This window comes from Carassius auratus, chromosome 36 (assembly GCF_003368295.1).
Source record: "Carassius auratus strain Wakin chromosome 36, ASM336829v1, whole genome shotgun sequence".
Classification (NCBI taxonomy): domain Eukaryota; kingdom Metazoa; phylum Chordata; class Actinopteri; order Cypriniformes; family Cyprinidae; genus Carassius; species Carassius auratus.
Window position 1 is genome coordinate 7,079,482 of NC_039278.1, and position 18,093 is coordinate 7,097,574.

Below are 18,093 nucleotides of genomic sequence, written 5' to 3' on the forward strand. Positions count from 1 at the left end.
ACAAAGTGACGTTTACCAAGTCTCAGCTCTGTACAGTGAGTCCTTCAGAAGAAGAGCCAGTCGCTTGTGTAGAGTAAGATTGCGAGGCTTTGAAATTGGCTTTGCTATAAAACCAGGCTTCAATCTCAATTATGTCTACCTCGCAGGTAATGGGCGGTCAGAGAGGTTGCATCAAAGTGTCTATTTTCTCTTCGCCTCATCCGGATCCCATCTATGAATCACATTTCCATAATTCCCTCCATTACTTAAAGTTGTTTTTCAGCGAAGGGGGCTTCTATTAAAAGCCTCAAGCCTTAGCAACCAGCCTGGACAATTCATCTGAACCAAAACTTCACCTCCTGAGCCTCTTAGTGCATGGCATCACAACACATTCAGTGAGAGAAACACAAGGGGCTGTGTGTGTTTGTGCATGAGTGTTGGTCCGTGTGAGCGTTTGTGAGTGGGAGGGAGAAACGTTCGGCGCACAGAGAGTTAAGTTCACTCTTAATGCAGAGCTCAGCCTTCAGAACTTCTCCAGCCCACACAACACAGCACAACACGTCTGGCATTCTCTCGTCTTGTGTCAGAGTGCTCATGCATGCATCAAAACAATCTGCTCTTCCAGTAACACAAACAGGCTCTGAAAACCGTGCTTCCAGTGTTTTCACTCACGTGCGAGCTGCATCGCAGCAACAGAGCTCAAAGCAAAGGATGTTTCTTTTTCAAATCGATTTCATTTTAGTGCAAAATCAGTCCCATGTGGCCTTTCCCACCTGTGGTTTTGCTTGGGTAACAATCTCCTGATGTTGCCGTCAGTAGAGGAACTTGGCGACTTCACCCACCACTGCAGTGGCTTTTTCATTTACGTGCACTTTGGGGTCCAGCTTGACCATATATAAATCTTCACAAAGGTGAAGGTCTCCAAAAAAGCGAGGTGCCGTTGATGCTGTTTATCGCACGGCTGCAGCACAGCGTGCATTCAACACGTCTCGCTCGCTTTTATCTCCCCTCTGCCAGGATTCATCTCAGTCAGACTCTTTAGGAACGCTGGATTTAATCTGAAAACTTCACACAGAGTGTGTTTTTAAGGAGCACTTTCAAGGACACAGGTGCATGTCTTTTGAGAGGAGGTCGATCGACTCAGAAAGATGCATGTAGAGCCACAAACATCAGAATGTTGATGATGAATCACTGCACTAGGGCTGTACGATGCAAATTTCTCACATTTTGGGAAACAGTTTCTATTCAGTTTAGTAAATACTTGTTATTAAGACATGCTTATAATTTATATCAATATTGATATTAACCAGTATTGTACTGTATGTACAAAAATAAATCAGAGTGGCAACAGTAGTTTTGGCAGCAAATAATTGTTTAATTAAACCCACAGATATATATTTACATACATTATGTGAAAATATTTTGGAATAGTTTTCTGCATAATGAAATAGCATTTAGACATATTTTTTTTTCTTTTCATTACATCAATGACACAATATATTTTTGAATTGCAGTTTTCCTGCTAAATATCTATTAATAAACATTATGATACTATAATATTACACAATACATTTTAGTTATACAAATACCGTATGACTATATGTTCTCATTATACAAATCCTCATCAACAGAACTACTGTTCTCATACAACCCTCAATTTTAAAATGTGCATAACCTGTAAGTTCCTAATAGTTCCTTATTTGTAATAACCCTCATTGTCCATTTCGGTTATATAAACCGTTTCCTTCTGAAGCTCAGAGCATGGAGGAAGACAGCTCGACACAAGCAACTATTTTAAACTACATTCGCCAATCTCTCAAATCACAAATTAAATCAAAGCTCTCAAACACATGGGGTTAAGAGCCACCGCAGACGCAAACAGAGGTGCAACTTTGCTTCTTACCTACAAGATGCGCGGATTCCCATGAGAGACAGTGCTAATGAAGGCAACAGGGGCTGGCAGGCCAGAGACAGAGCCATGTACCAGAGGCTGAGGAGGGCCAGTGCACACAGATGCACAGTGAGGCTGAATGCAGAGGAGCCGGATCCGTCTGCTCACTCGCTCGATCCCTCCCTCTCCCGCTCTCTCTGCCTCCGTCAGCAACAAGAGCCCACCCTTTCTTCTGTGCCATGCGCTCTGATTGGCAGGGGAAATCTAGCACTGCATTGCAGGTAAAAAGCACTGCCGCCTGCTCATTTCTCCTTCATAACGGGATGCGTTCTGCCGTCATTCATCCCATCTGCTCTCTCTCTAAATACAGCAGCAAAGGCAGCCAGCTCTCAAGAAGACGGGTTAGACACTCTCTTGCTCATAAGCTCTGTGTCTCAGTCTAAACAAGCCTCTTTATAACCTCTTTAATGAAGGCAGGTAAGCAGCAGTGAGTCACGGCAGCGAGAGGGCACTCAACTCAATCAGTTACTATTGTCTCTCGCCCTTCTGAGATGTACACAACTATAGGAGAGCTACTCGACTGAAAAAAATCTTTAAATTTTAATGGTTTAATATGGAAGTCAAAGAAGTCATTTGTTCACAAAAACTGATTTGCTGAAATGGAGCCATTGGTAAGAACAAGTTTTGATTATCAGGGACAGAATATATGCATATATCAACCTAGGAACTCATTGAAGGCGTTGATGGTTCCAGGCTTAAAAAGCTAAAAAAACGTGCAGCATGCCGGACTCTTAAAAGCTGCCCCCCGGTCCTACAGTAGGACACATCATTAGATAAAATGCATTTAATGGTCTACTAGTTTCTTAGCAACCACAAAACCTTTGGCAATATTAGAAAGGCAAGGTCTCTCTGACTGACAGGGATATAAAACACTTTGCCACGTGTATTGCATAATTTATCATTATGCAATTAACAGGCCTTTCATAGTGTTGATACATTTATATAAGGACTTGCATGTGTCAGTACTTCAGGAAGTATGCACTTCACTGCTTTGAATTCTTGACATTTTGTTCCCGTTACAGCCCTGAATAAATTACACAATTTGAAAAAGCAATCATTTCCCCTTTCAATTGCATATCAAACAATTATTTGCATGCTGGCCTAGCAGCATCTACTGACACACTGAGCCACGATGGGTGACACAAGTGTGAGACTTTTTCAAACCCATTCCCCATCTCTATTCACTCCTTACCTACAGCAATAGACCAAATACCGGAAAACATTTATTTCCTTTTTTCTTCATAGTGGGTATATAGTTATTTGTAGCTGTTTGTCAAGTGTTTTGTGTCAATTCTTGTCCCTAAATGCAGATACTTGCTTTGGTTAGAGGCTCTCCATAAGGATTGGCCTGTATTAGGGCTTCATCCATTTGGCTCTTCAAGGCAACAACATTTCAGTTTCTCCCTCTAAAGAGCGTCCCCCAGAGGATGAATCTGTTTCACATGCATGATGGTAGGAAACTTAACAAATATAACAGTAATGCATGTAAATGCAACTTATTATTTAATATAATTTAATATTAAATAACTATCACCCTGGAAAAAAGTTCAAAGAAAAGGTTAAACGAGAAATCTGCAAATGCAAGTTATAAATTCATAATTGTGCGCTATAAACTTAGCTGCAATTCCTAAAGTCAGAATCGTGTGATATAAACTTACAGTTGCGAGTTATAAAGTCATAATTGTGTAATATAAATTTACAGTTACGAGTTATAAAGTCAGAATTGCGTGATATAAACTTACAGTTGCGAGTTATATTGTCAGAATTGTGCGATATAAACTTAGTTGCGATTTGTAAAGCCATAATTTTGTGATATGAACTTAGTTACGAGTTATAAAGCCATAATTGCGTGATATAAACTTAGTTGCAATTTATAAAGTCAGAATTGCGTGATATTACAGTTGCGAGTTATAAAGTCAGAATTGCGTGATATAAACTTAGTTGTGATTCATATAAGCCCCTTTCACACTGCACGTCGGACCCGTCATATTGCCAGAACATTGCCGGGTCGCCTTCTGTGTGAAAGCAACCACGTCCCGGGATTGATTCCTGCATTGAACCCGGGTCGGGGACCTAGTAACATTGCCAGATTCAACCCGGGACGAACGCTGTGTGAATAAAAGCCAGATCTAATGCTGTGTCGAAGTGATGATGCGAGTTTTCGCGCAACTCTTTTACCGGCTGTTTTGAAGGAAGATCAACGTTCGCAACGAAACAATATGTGCAAATTGTAATGAAGCAGAGATCAGTTAGTTCCTCACTTTCCGCACTGATGCCGAGATCGTTTGCTTGCTTCAGTGAAAGTATAACGTGCCTAGCGTTTTCGACTCGTACATTACACATCACGCCCTGATGTCACGTGTCGTTACGGGATCTTTACAGGTTGTGTGTGAAAGCACGCACATATCCCGGGTAATCACTGGCAGTGTGAAAGTGCAAAATCTAGCGACCCGGGGACAATTGCCGGAACACTTTACCCCTGTATTTGCCGGAATGGCAGTGTGAAAGGGGCTAAAGTCAGAACTGTATGATATATACTTAACTTTGCAAAATAAAAAATAAAAAAAATAAAATCAATTTGCAATCGTAATGTCAAAAAAAAAAAAAAAATTGATATTTTCCCCAAATCGTACAGCCCTACTGATGACTGTTCATTGCTTTTACAGAGCATTTATAGTTAATAATATTCTACTGGTATTTTATCCTCAGTCGTTTTGAATTTGAATTACCTTGACTTTTGAGATTTGACCGAAGCATTTTCCTTGTATTATTTCTGAACATATATGTATTTGACAAGTTTTTAAAAGAGATAGCTCATGTAGTTCATCTTTTTTGCAAAGATTAACAAATGATTTTTTTTTATATTTACACTGTTTACAGCTTCATGTGGGTTAATAAAGAAAAATATTACTTGAATCATGTAGTAACATTTTCAAGTTGACTAGTTAAAAATAAAGAATCGGTCATACGTTCTTTAAAATAAAATAGAGATAGAAAATGTTTATTACATTTTTTTTTTGATCTCTGAAAAGGAAAGCAGAGTATACGGCATTAGAACAGCAAAAGGGTGGGTAAATGATGATTTAGCTTTCATTTTTGGGTGTATCATAACTTTAAAGCTTAATGTGAACACAAGTAAAGTAAATGCAAATGTGTAATGTATAAACTTCTAGGATAATCGGGTATCTGTATGCTATGCCATGCTATATAAGCCAACTAAAACTGACATTTAATGGTCATGATAACATTTATCCTAACATGATTTTGTAGGAACTGTAATAAGGTGCTAAAGAGAGTACCTATTATAATCCCGAATGGGGTCCTAACGGAGGCCTGATTTCTAGTGAGGACCTGATTCTTAATAATAATACCTTAGGTTTTATTCACACAAGTTCCCAGAATCAATCATTTTGTAAATGAACAATCAATTAACGGTTAACCTTAACCTCTTAAACATGAAATACATGTCATTTCAAAGCCTGGCTTTTCACTGGAAGGTACACACCAAACCGATATCAAAAAACTAGCAGCAATGAAAGGTGACGGCAAACTAGCATATACGTTTTGCGCCTCTACTCTCCACAACAGCAGAAGACAGTAGTCTGTATTTGTCATTGAAATAAGATAATATAAACTAGGAATATGCATATAAAAAGAAAATGTAAACAAAGCAGAGCTTGCTCACCATTTTGAATATGAATCACGAGGATCAGTTAGCCTTCACTTCAATTAATTAGGTTACATACGACCATGCCAATCACACTTAAACACTTGTGTTTGCCACTGACCATATATTTAAATCCCTGTGAGCCATAAGTGTCCTTGACATTAAGTTTGGTAAATACATGAGAAAAAAAAAGTATTAAAATTCAATATAGTACTTTATACTAAAAAGCTAAAAATCATATTGTCTGTACCCCATTCTGTGCCACTCTGTAGTACGCTGAGCTAGTAACCAAGCAGTTTTTTTTTCAGTCAAGCTTTATTGGACAATGAGAGGGTGTCATACTAGAACTGACGGAATTAGCTTGCGGTCTGAGAGCTGCAGTTAACTGAGCATCATTGGACATGCTAGATTAAACCTGCTGCGTTATGCAATCTGTGCCAACCACAGAGAAAGGAAGTTTATCGTAGGGCATGATGACAGCACATCAGTCTCTGCTGTTTCAGTCAGTATGCATGTTTTACAGTAGCACATGCATTTCAGAACTCTATCACCATGTCCTAACCAGCTTCAGCAGCGACACTACACATGTACACATGCAGTGGTGCACTAGGTAGCCCCACCCAAATGGAAAACCTTTGCTCCTCATGCATATTGCCTATTCAAAAGTAACTGCTACAATGCACGGGTGTAGTAGGAGGCTGTTGAATGAATTGTTTTATTTTTGAGTGAACTATGACAGGGTCCAATGCTGCTCCCGGAGGGTCATCATCCTGCAGAGCTTAAGCTCCAAACCGATTTAAACACACTTCAATCAGTTAATCAAGGTCTTCAGGATGAATCCAAAGTTCCAGGTACTGTAGGTGTGTTGGTGTCATTTAAAGCAAAACTCTGTAGGAAGGTGGCCCTCCAAAAGCAGTATAGCCCTTTCCAAAGGAACTCCATTTTTGTCTCATGGACAAAAATGTAAGTCTGATTGCATAGAAAAGTACTAGCACACTTCTGCTCAACAAGCCACATGATTTCAAAATATGATTCATGTCTGTTGCACAAATGTGCGACATACCCAAGTTTAATAATTAGGGTTAATGGTTCCTTCAAATGCCTGACCCGGAGTAATAAAGCCACTGATGATCAAGGAGTATCCTGGCATCTTTGAATACTGATTTGCCAATATCAAGAGTTGATCGGTCAAGTAACTCGAAACAAGAAACCACCCTGCTGCTAAACAGGCCAGTGCAGCATCCACATGGCGCTCAGCTTCTCAAAACTGTGACCTGATTTGGTTTCATGCGGTCCGTGCTGTGAGAGCCACATACTCTGCCATCTGCAGTCCTCCAGACCCCTGTGCTGCAGTTGTGGAGGATACAGCTTACATAATGAGCATCAAACCCCAGCACAGTTGACTGCAGCCAGAACTGCGATACCAGCCCATTAAGTTTTCCGGCACTGCACCACAACCTGTGCACAGTGACAGACAGGATGTATGCACCTGGGGAGACAATTTCTCAACTCGGGGAACACACAAAGTGCAGACACAAAGAGTCCAATCCCACTTATGCAGGGTGCTTTACAGAACCGGGTGGTCAGCAAGTTTCATGCACGCATGCATCAGTCGCACCAGCGAGGAGAGGTCTACAAGGATCTTACCCAGGATCTTGCAAACCCATCCCAATTACTCTGTCCAAACATCCATCCCACAATGGCCTGACACTCCCCAAAGAGTCCCAAAGGACTGATCTAACCCGAACCTTGCACGATCGCTTCAGCTGTCTGATTAAAATTGAATCCAGCATCAATAAGTCAGCAGCGCCACCTCAGCCTCCATTCTTTCCTCACACACACACTCACTTGCACCTCAGACCGCTGGCAAGTTTCACCACGGCAGTGTTGAGTGAAACGATCCAGTCCAGAAACCACATGGCAGAAGAGGACAGCGCAGGGCAGGATGGTACGGTGCGAGCCACGGTTGAAACGCAGATGAGATTTTCTTTCTATCTCCCAAAGTGTCCCTGCCTGCTCTCTGCTCGCCTCAACACTACTGATCCAACACTACTGAGCTGGAAAACAAGGCAGCGCAGGAGGGAGGGGAAGGGCAAGAGAAAGAAGAGCAGAGGAGGAGGGTGAAACTAACACGGTGTGGCGCAAACGTACAGCGGGAGGAGAGGGCACGATGACAGCCTTTGAATAGTCATATACCCCACCTCTCTTCTGCAGAAGGGCTGGACCGAAGGTTCTGGTGCTCTGACATGTCTTATTTCAAGGACATAAGCAGACCCCAGAGGCCATGTTCCCTTCAGTTTGTGCTTCACCTGAGCATTCGGTAGAGGAAAGAGTGTGTGTGTGTGTGTGTGTGTGTGTGTGTGAGGGAGAGCGAGAGAATAAACCGCATCTGGCTTGATGGCTGTCACAAAGCACTGTTATGTAAGCGCTCTCTTCAGGCCAGACGTGTGGCCATCCCGTATTTAAGAGGGGAACACACACACAAATACATTATGACGGTCTTCATAATTGACATGATCCATCATTTAGGCTAGTCCCAGAATAAGACTCAAATCTGCACAACCCAAAGAATATCACTTATTCCCACTGACCCTCGATGTAAAGACAACAACAACAACAACAAATGCAATATCTTCAAGTTCTTCAGAAGAATAAAAGTCATACAAGTTTGGAATAATGTGAGGGTGAGTAAATCATGACAATTAATTTTTTTTTTATTTAGGTTTTGTTCAAAATAAAACACTAAACAGTCAAATTCTTATATGCATGATCACATTCACATCCAAACAGATCGCCTACTATTTACACTGAATCCGTCTAGCATTGACACACAAATTAGCCTTGAATACAGGGTGAAGCTGATGCAAAAGAACACTCTATATATTATATTATCATGTTTCCCAACTCTTTTTGTCTAATACTCCCTCACATCCATCTGTAAGACTCAAGGACTCCATGTACACAAACTAAAATGATTATGATTTAATGTTAAACGAAAAACAATCAATACTGGAGGTGACTTTATAGTCTGTATATTTAAGCATGATCAGCGTGCAAGCTTTAACAACATCCACACCATTCGACAAAAACACACACAATGTTTTTTAGGGCTGGTCCGAACACCATTTTTTGAGCTCCGAAGCTTCGGTAGTAATTATTACAGAATATTCAAAGCTTCAGAGGGAGGGGGCTGAACATATTCTTCTCTCTAATAAAAGCAGGAATCTCTGTCTGTCTGTTTGCATTTTTATTATGTCGAGAACCGTTTATCCAGTTGGCTTCGCATTTTGGTGCAATATGCACACGCGACACGTTCAGAATCAATAAACACACAGGTCTGTTAAGAGCGATACTGTTAATATAGACACATTATTATTAGGCTGGGATACTGTCCCTTTTTTTTTCTTTTTTGACTGTCGTATTTGCAAGTATTAATTAAGTAAAATCGTATGCTAACCCACTGAACGAAAATGCAAATAATCAAATATTCTGGTCCAAACATAATATTTCTTGTGACTTACTAAAATTATTTTTAAATAAACTTGTTGTATAAAATGTAAAATGTATATATTACATATACAGTAGAGCTCGAAAGTTTTGGCACCCCTTGCAGAATCTGTGAAAATGTGAATAATTTTCACAAAATAAGAGAGATCATACTAAATGCATGTTATTTTTTCATTTAGTACTGTCCTGAGTAAGATATTGTACATAAAACATTTTTACATTTAGTCCACAAAAAACCTGCTGAAATTATTAAAATAACCCCATTCAAAAGTTTGGGAACCCTTGGTTCTTAATACCTTATGTGGTTACCTGATGATCCTTGACTATCTTTCTGTTTTGTGATGGTTGTGCAAAAGTCCCTTGTTTGTTCTGAACAGTTAAACTGAGCAGCGTTCTTCAGAAAAATCTTTAAGGTCCTGCAGATTGTTCAGTTTTCCAGCATCTTTGCATATTTGAACCCTTTCCAGCAGTGACTGTATGATTTTGAGATACATCTTTTCAGACTGAGGACATTTGAGGGATTCAAACACAACTATTTAAAAAGATTCAAACATTCACTGATGCTCCAGAAGGAAACAAGATGCATTAAGAGCTGGGGGGTGAAAACTTTTGGAATTTGAAGATCAAGGTAAATTGTACTTAATTTATACCGGGAAACATACAAGTATCTTCTGTTGCTTACGAAGGGCAGAACTAAATGAAAAAAAAAAAAAATATATATATACACATATACACACACACACACACACATTTTTTTTTTTTTTTTTTGCTCAAATCATCTACAGTGGGGAAAATATTTATTTGATCCCCTACTGATTTTGTAAGTTTGACCACTTACGAAAATAATTTAGGGCCTGTAATGTTTATGGTAGGTTTATTTTAATGTACAGAGACCAAAATAATCCAGAAAAAGCACATTATATAAAGGATAGAAATGTATTTGCATTTCAGTGAGAGAAATACGTATTTATTCATAACTTAGTACTTGTGCAGAAACCCTTGCTGGCAAGCACAGAGGTAAGACGTTTCTTGTATTTGGTCACCAGGTTTGCACACATCTCAGGAGGGATTTCAGTCCACTCCTCTTTACACATCCTCTCTAAATCCTTAAGGTTTCTTGGCTGTCTACAGGATTGAGGTCTGGAGACCGGTGGGGCCCCTCCATGACCTTGATGTGCTTCTTCTTGAGTCACTCCTTTCTTGCCTTGGCAGTATGTTTCGGGTCATTGTCATGCTGGAAGACCCATCCATGACCCATCTTCAGTTTTCTGGCTGAGTGAAGGAGGTTCTCGTCCAAGATTTTACAGTACATGCCAATGTCCATTTGCCCCTCAATGTGGTGAAGTCATCCTGTACCCATAGCAGAAAAACATCCACAAAGCATAAGGTTTCCACCTCTGTGCTTGACTGTAGGGATGGTGTTATTGGGGTCATAGTCAGCATTTCTCTCCCTCCAAATTTGGCGAGTCAAGAAGCGCCAGCCTGTCCTTGCAAAGATGGACCAGCCTCACTTTATAGAAACAGCCTTTGTGTCACAGACGCATTGTAGGCTACTGGTTCAGGAAACAGTCTTTATCCTCCATAAAATGCATGAACATCTGGGCCGTGTTATGCAAATCTTCCCAAATTGTGATGTAGACATACGTGTTAGACATACATGTGGGGGGCGTGTTAGAACGAGCGTTTTAGAGGAGTGTGGTTGAATCTTAACTTTGATAAAGAATATCTCTTTGGATTTGAGACTTTAGTCTTTGCAACTTTACAGATCTTCTTTATGCACCAAGCGCTTGTAACACCCCAAAAAGAGGAAAATTTGAAAATCACATCATATGACCCCTTCAAATTAATGGATGCGGGGTGCACAACAAACATGGATTAGTGACGTTGGATCAAGAAACAGGAAAGACTAAAAGACTGATTCTTGAGATTTAAGAATTGATATTGGCTCATCAGAACAAAGACTGCTTAAAAGTGTTTCCTATCAGCATTGCCAATCCAATGTCCACACAGCTGACATGTGTTGTATCTTATCCACGATGTTTACACGACACCGTCAAAAAGTGCCATCTGAGGAGGACTCGTTAAATGTCACTGTCCCAATAATCGACGTGCTCCAAAACGAAAATTCATTTTTTTGACATTTCAGATGCCGAGAGAGAGACTGTGAATGGGCCTTATTTCAAGATATTGAAAGCCATTGACTGCCATTCAAACAGAACAGCCTCTTGTCACCTTGTTGTGATCTTTACACACTCTGCTTTTTTTAAGCTAAGAGCGAGCGCTTTGAATTGTGCATTTTTGAAATCCCAGGCATGATTAGATCTCTTAATAACATTCCATGGACATAGGGTTTTATTTTTATTTTTTGTTTTTGGAGAAAAGCAATGATCTCTCCATAAACCACACTATTATAACTGTTTCCACCATTCTAGCACTCCCTAATCACAGATGTTTCCGAATCATCTTCAGGCCTCCCTTCACAACTTTGGCAAAATAGTTGGAAGCCAAGCTCAAATGTACTCACTTTTTGCCAGGTTTCTTGGTTTTGGTCCTTTTCTTCCTCGCCTGCAGTGCAAGTACTGTCAGAAAACAGATAACAGTTTTATTCGGGCACTCATAAATTATAGAACCATTGAAAAAAGATTGTATAAATCATTGCATTGTTTGGATCATAAGAAACAAATGGCCGGTGGGGGGTTATTAATATATTTCCTATGTAGAAGACACTAGGAAAGAGAAAAAGAAAGTCATAGTTCACCCAAAAATGTTTTTTTTTTTAAACTTGAATGAGTTTCTTTTTTCTGTTGAATGTAAAAGTCATTTTGAAAGAAACTACATCCTCCCAGTGACTTCCATAGTATTCTCTCCATAATCAAAGTCAATTTAAACCAGCTACTGTTTGTTTATCCGTTTTATCCTTCTTTTGTGTTCAGCACAAGAAATTAACAGAGGATAGGGAAAACACTAGTGAGTAAATAATGGCAGAATTAACATTTTTGGGTGACCTGACCCTTTACTGACAGCAGCAGCTGTCACTTTAAGACCTGCCCGCATCTGTTTTTCTGTTTACTTTCACTTTAGACATGGCCAGCTGTGTTTATATGTAAATCTTGTGTGTTTTTGACAGTATTAGCACAATCAGATAACTCAGTCCAGTAATCAGACGCAGTTTGACAGGTTTTTGTAATGTACGCGCTTCAGGTATACATGCTCAGAAAAAGCACATGTCAGAACAGCACGCGAATGAAGTGATTCACTGGCAAAGTTTTAAAGCACATGCCCATAATGTACTTCTGGGACTACGCATGAGTGCAGTGTCCTGTGAGTGTAACTGTTCCACTGAATTAACATTTGTTGTGAAAGTATGTCACGTTGTACAGTATATTGAGACGGAGGGAGCAGAACTGCAACTGACTGAACGTGAAACTACGATATTTCTTCAAAAACAGATCAAAGAGACATTTTAAACGTCCATGATAAAAAATGTGTCATATTGCACTTGCGTACCACTAATTTTAGATCAAACTAATCGCTACACCTTGAGTCAGAACAGCGATCGCGGAAATGAAAATAGTGAGGCAGTGCTGGAAGCTGCTATGCTACTCAGTAAATCAGTGGAAAATGAATAGAAATTAAGATTTTAAAACAAAAACGCTCTAGTGTGAACGTAGCCTAAAAGATGTGTAAACAGAAAACTGATTCATTCTGTTGGTTACATTTTGTTCCTTTGCGCAGAGGCTCAAGAGACCAGTCGGTAAAATGGCAACAAGCTGAAATTTTTTTTTTACGTTTTTTGAGGTTATCATGGTTAACGTATTTCATAAAATTGGTATTAAAGAAGTATCGTTCAGGAACCGTTAACAAAGTCAAGGTATCGGTATTGATAATCTTTGAACGATACCCAGCCCTATTATCCTCTGCAATACAGATATGAGAATAATGTTGGAAAAAATATGTTTAGTGCCTGCATTTAATAGGCGTTTAATGGAAATCCATTCTCAGGACTTCGACAGCTCCAGGAAACTTTCACCTGAACCAAAGATTCTCTACTATGGTGTGAAGAGTATTAAAGGAAGATTTGATATACTTTTTTACGTTACACGTTATGTTTGTAAACATGGCCATAAAATGGGTTTTTCTATTATAATCTAAATGTCTCTATTCATTGTCTCTAATTTGCATAATAATGTGTACTTTTGGCAACATGAAAGGACTAAAGAAGTATAATAATGAGAGTAATAACTTAGCAACATTGTCATATAATATCTTATTTCATAGAAACATTGCTAAAAAAGTTTTAAAAAATAAATCCCTATTCACTTATTATGCCTCCTTTAAATGCCTGATAAGCATGAAGTGTGTCCTAGTGTGCACTACAGAGGACAGGTATGAAACTGATGCATGTCTCACAACAGAAAGTCATATTCTGCTTCGAAAAAAAACACACACACTTAAGTTCCTGCGATGGTCATTTATGACAGACAAATTGAAAATTATTGTATTTATTTTTTTCATATTTCCATAAGAGTGCTGAATTTAGTCCCACAATGTCTGTCATGTTTACAGATCAAGGAGAGGAACTTGTCATGGTTCATCATCCAAATTCCAAACATTTGGTATTTTTGAAAAGGCAGATAAATCCTCTAAAATATACTGTCCTCTACAGAGGACAAAGGTCTATGCCTAGGTCCCAGGATTAATGTAAACATTTCTACAACTAAAGCTTTTAGTCTTCTATATTGCAGCTAAAAAGTATTATCTCTCATGAAAAGAGACCAGTGCAGACATTATTTTTATGTCGCCACAAAACCATAATCAAAATTGGTAATAATAGTTTTCAAGATACCCTACTACAGATACTACAATGGTCACTTCGATAAACAAACAAAAAACGTATAGTTAAAATTTTACCTAATAATATGATTTTGTTTTTACAGTAACGTGTTATTATTATTATTATTATTATTTTTAAGTTTATAAAGGCTTTATCAGTTTGTGCATTGTGTTGACACAAACAACAGTGAAAGCAGAAACATGTGTAGAAACATCCGAGAAATGCTAGAAACATATCGAAGTCGAGCCAAATCAAGAAAAAGTTCAGCTAGCAAAAGCTCACCAGACCGAGGTCGCAGAAAAACACGAATATGACTACAACAAACAGCGTTTACAGTCGGAAACACACTGAAAGACTCATAAACACGCAGCAGCTGTCCGTGTTTCTGATGTACGAGCAGATGCTGAAGTAAAGCAGCAGCTCTGTATATTAGCAGCAGCTAAACACACGCGCTTTGTCTCTGTCAACACACACTGCCGAATCCCACAGCGCCTAGCTTCACAACACAGCTATGATTCAGACGGGATGCTGTTTATTTCGGTTTATACAAGCGCTGTTGCTACAGACCGTCGAGGAAGACAGGAGTTCGGTCGTTTTGATGCTCACCTTTCCTTTCCATGCTGCACCGGCGGCTAAGTGCTCAGATTCACTCGCATGTAGCGGTCTGCGCATGCGCACAAAACTTCCCCAACAACAACTCGACTGAACAGAGCTACAGTGTGTCACACCCACATGTACTTACCCGAGTCGCGCATCGAGATGTCACAAGGTTTCGAGTCAAAAGTTGGTTTAATAGCTGTTGGGTAAACAAGGGACCATCCAGACAAGAGTTCTATTGTGTATAGGGGAAAGCAGGGTAAGTTGAGCTAGTTCTGAGTAGAACAAAATGTTTTAATTATCACCTCCGTTTTTTTCATTATTTAGCTGGAGGAGTTATTCGGCAACCAGATTTTAATGTCTTTCAGACTTCCATAAGAGGCTGCAGACAATTTCTAGATTTTAATGAAACGTATAACAGAATCCTTAGCACAGAAATGAAAATACATTTTAATTTTTCTTAATTATATTACCAAAGTGGAAGCATGTACAGATTAAAAAGTAATGGTCATAGAATAGACCCTTGAGGAACCCCACAAGGGAGAGAAACTGATGATAATGTAGTAGGAACGCACACACATAATCACGGACATGACTCAAAAAGAATAAATGGTCCTGAAAAAAAGATTAAATTTTTTATATTTAAACTTCAGGTTTGGAACACAACTTGTTTAGATTTATGCCTTTGATTTTCTGTTTTAGAGTAAAACATGTTTTAGAAAATATTTTTCAAATAACAGTTTGTGCAAGTTTAATTATAATAAACGTAAACTTTTTTTTTTTTTTAGTTTAACTTTTGTTTTTCCATTTCAACGATAACTTGCCAAGTGTCTTCTTTAAAAAGAGACTAAAAGCATTCCAAAAGCATTTAAGATTTATGACAGAATTTTAATTTTCAGCTCAATGCTCAAAAAGTAGTTAACAGGTTATAAATGGATCATAATTATTCCATAAATATAATTAAAACCATAAGATCACCTGAAAATGCTAAATATTAAATAGAAAAACACTATAGAACAAAAATGTAGTACACATTTCACATTTACACATTCCTCTGTAGACATATTTTACTCCATTGTTGATTTTCTTGAGCTTTTGGTGTCACCAGAGGTTAAAAGAAAATTCATAAATGATGACTCGTATTAAGAATTGCAGTGGTTTATGGTCATCTGCAATACATGTTTATTATGTAACACACTGCTTCACAGACATTTTGAGTGAGTATTACCACTTGGTGGCAGTGTTTTCCCAAAAAAAAAAAAATATTGCACAGATGCAAACTTACATAGTCCCTTGTATTTTTAAGAATAAGACACGTTTTTTTAAAATAATCGCTATTTTTGTGCAAACGAAATACCAAAGAGTGAATGTCGTGAAAAATAATTCATTTTATTCCTGTATAGCAGTGGCTGTTAATGTTCACAGACCACATAACTTGTGTGCAACTGAAGAAAAACAAGGTTATATGCACAAAAAGAGAGATAGAATCATCTATATTCCATAAAAAATGGATTCCATGCAACAAAATGAAGTATAAACCACATTTAATTGGATTTCGCTGCTGATTGACACGTTTCGTGATTCTGCACTCGTCAGAAAACTGTAAATGTTCGTACAAACAACCCTCCCCCCACACACACATATATATATATAACAATACATGCTCAACACACAAAATATTGCTGAATAAAATTAATAATATACAGTGAAAAAGAAAACACTTTAAAAATAATCTTAAACAACTGATACAATAAGTTAGATTCCGGCTCTGCTTATGAAAACACTTGATGAGACAGTCTTCTAGTCTGGGCTGTTAAATTAAGATCAGAAAAGCAGAATACTGACTCAGGTTCGTTCAGTCTCGCAAAACATGAACTTCCTGGCTGTACGTCTTTCCCAGGGCAAGCGGAAAAATAAAAGGGAACCACTTTACTGTGGACCATAATGCAGCAGTGTCTCGCTCGTAGAGTTGTTCTGGTTTCAGGAACTTCCTGTTAAAACCAGATCCCCGTTTTAAACCATTTCTCTCAATTTACATGAATAATAAATGAATAAGGGGAGAAACAACGCTCTAGTCTAGCTAGAGCATCAGCTGCCCTTTAACATGGAGTGAAGGGAACGGCGAGCGTTTGAAGAACAGGCAAAAACCACACAAAAGCAGCCTAAAACATGTCCAAATCACATTTCACCAGGAATCGAGTCAAAAAAAAAAAACAAGGAAATCTCTAGAAACATCGATTTTCAGGACATTTTTTTGAAAGTCGAGTCTCATTACTGTAATACAGGGTTACATGATTTTTTCCAGTTGCGAATCTATGAAGAATAAAAGCATAGTAACAAAATAATTTGCTTTGTTTTCTTTATGCAAGACATTTATCTTTAAAATATATTTAACAATTTTTGTCCCGGTTAAATATGATCTGGACATATTCCGGAAAGGTTTTGTGAGACTGGCCCATAACATTTTATAATGTAAGAACACTGTAAGCAACTGTACATTCTCACTTTAGCACTGAACGCCTGCATGCCGCATTTTATAAACCAGAAGTTCAGAACAGGCATTTCTGCATCCATTCACATAAACAGCATTACTGCTTTCGTCATCTATTATTGACAGATGGCAGAAGATCTCTGTGTAGAATGCAAACAGAGGAGTGTATAGACAGAGCACGAATAATAATTACATTCTCTTTAGTGGAGCGGATTCACTTTTTAGTTCATCCGTTTGCTATTTATAATGCAGTCACATTCTGTGATGCGTGCTTTGATGCAAATACTAAATAAAACTGTTGCTGCACATTATCATCATTTATGTACAGCAGTGCCATTTTATTTACATATCTGAAACGTAGTATTCGGACAATACTTGAGTTTTTCTGGCCTCTGTTTATTGTATAGGCTACAACCGGAGTTCAAAAGTAAATGGTTTTTGAAAGAAGTATTAAACTGTGAGCTTTAAATGCTGTTATGATGTTGTGATAATGCTGATTGCTTTTAAATGAGAAAGTATTCTGGCCAAAAACACAAGAAAAAAAAAAAAAAAAAAAAAAAAGTAGTTAATTCACCCAAAAATGTAAACGTTGTCATTTTCTCAGCCTCAAATCGTTTCAAACTTGTACGAGTTTCTTCTGCCGAACAAGATTTTGAAGAATGCTGTTAGCCATAAAAAAAAAAAAAAAAAACACCATTCTTCAAAATATTCTTTTGTGTTCATCAGATGAGTGAAACTCGCACAGGTTTGGAAGATTATTTATCTTGGGGTGAACCATCTCTTAAAATTACTGGGTCACAGAACACAAAACCTTACATTCTCAGTGTGTGTGTGTGTGTGTGTGTGTGTATAAGCAGGCTCAGAACAGATGTAAAGCCAGCACTTGATGATGGCAGGCACTTGAAGGTGATTTTCCTGCATGGATGAAGGTCCTGGAGGTCGAGTGGCCTTCATGACTCCATCCCGTCCCCCTCGAACACGGGGGGCTCAAAGCTGATCACCTCCTCATACGTGAGCTCTGTGGACAGACGCGGACGGTCACATCATGGAGAGGTTGCTCAATAAAA

General features: G+C 38.6%; 2 protein-coding genes across 6 annotated transcripts in view; both read right to left on the reverse strand.

Annotated features, from left to right (window-relative positions):
- The window catches only part of LOC113055096 (SRSF protein kinase 1), a 35,798-nt gene extending 21,140 nt beyond the window's left edge, over positions 1-14,658 (reverse strand). Inside the window, exons 1-2 of one of the 4 annotated variants that reach the window (XM_026221073.1) lie at positions 14,545-14,658; positions 11,629-11,683 (exon numbers count right to left, since the gene is read on the reverse strand). In XM_026221073.1, coding sequence (XP_026076858.1) covers positions 11,629-11,683; positions 14,545-14,557 — 68 coding nt within the window. In that variant the 5' untranslated portion in view covers positions 14,558-14,658. Of the gene's footprint in view, positions 1-1,882; positions 2,033-7,445; positions 7,642-11,628; positions 11,684-14,544 lie in introns of those variants that run through there. The other 3 variants (XM_026221072.1, XM_026221074.1, XM_026221071.1) reach the window with 3 other exon arrangements.
- Positions 14,659-15,905: 1,247 nt separating this feature from the next.
- Positions 15,906-18,093, reverse strand: part of LOC113055097 (mitogen-activated protein kinase 14B-like) — a 34,485-nt gene continuing 32,297 nt past the window's right edge. For both annotated transcript variants that reach the window (XM_026221076.1, XM_026221075.1), the window contains exon 12: positions 15,906-18,044. In XM_026221076.1, the coding sequence (XP_026076861.1) occupies positions 17,977-18,044 (68 nt within the window). In that variant the 3' untranslated portion in view covers positions 15,906-17,976. The remainder of the gene's footprint in view (positions 18,045-18,093) is intronic.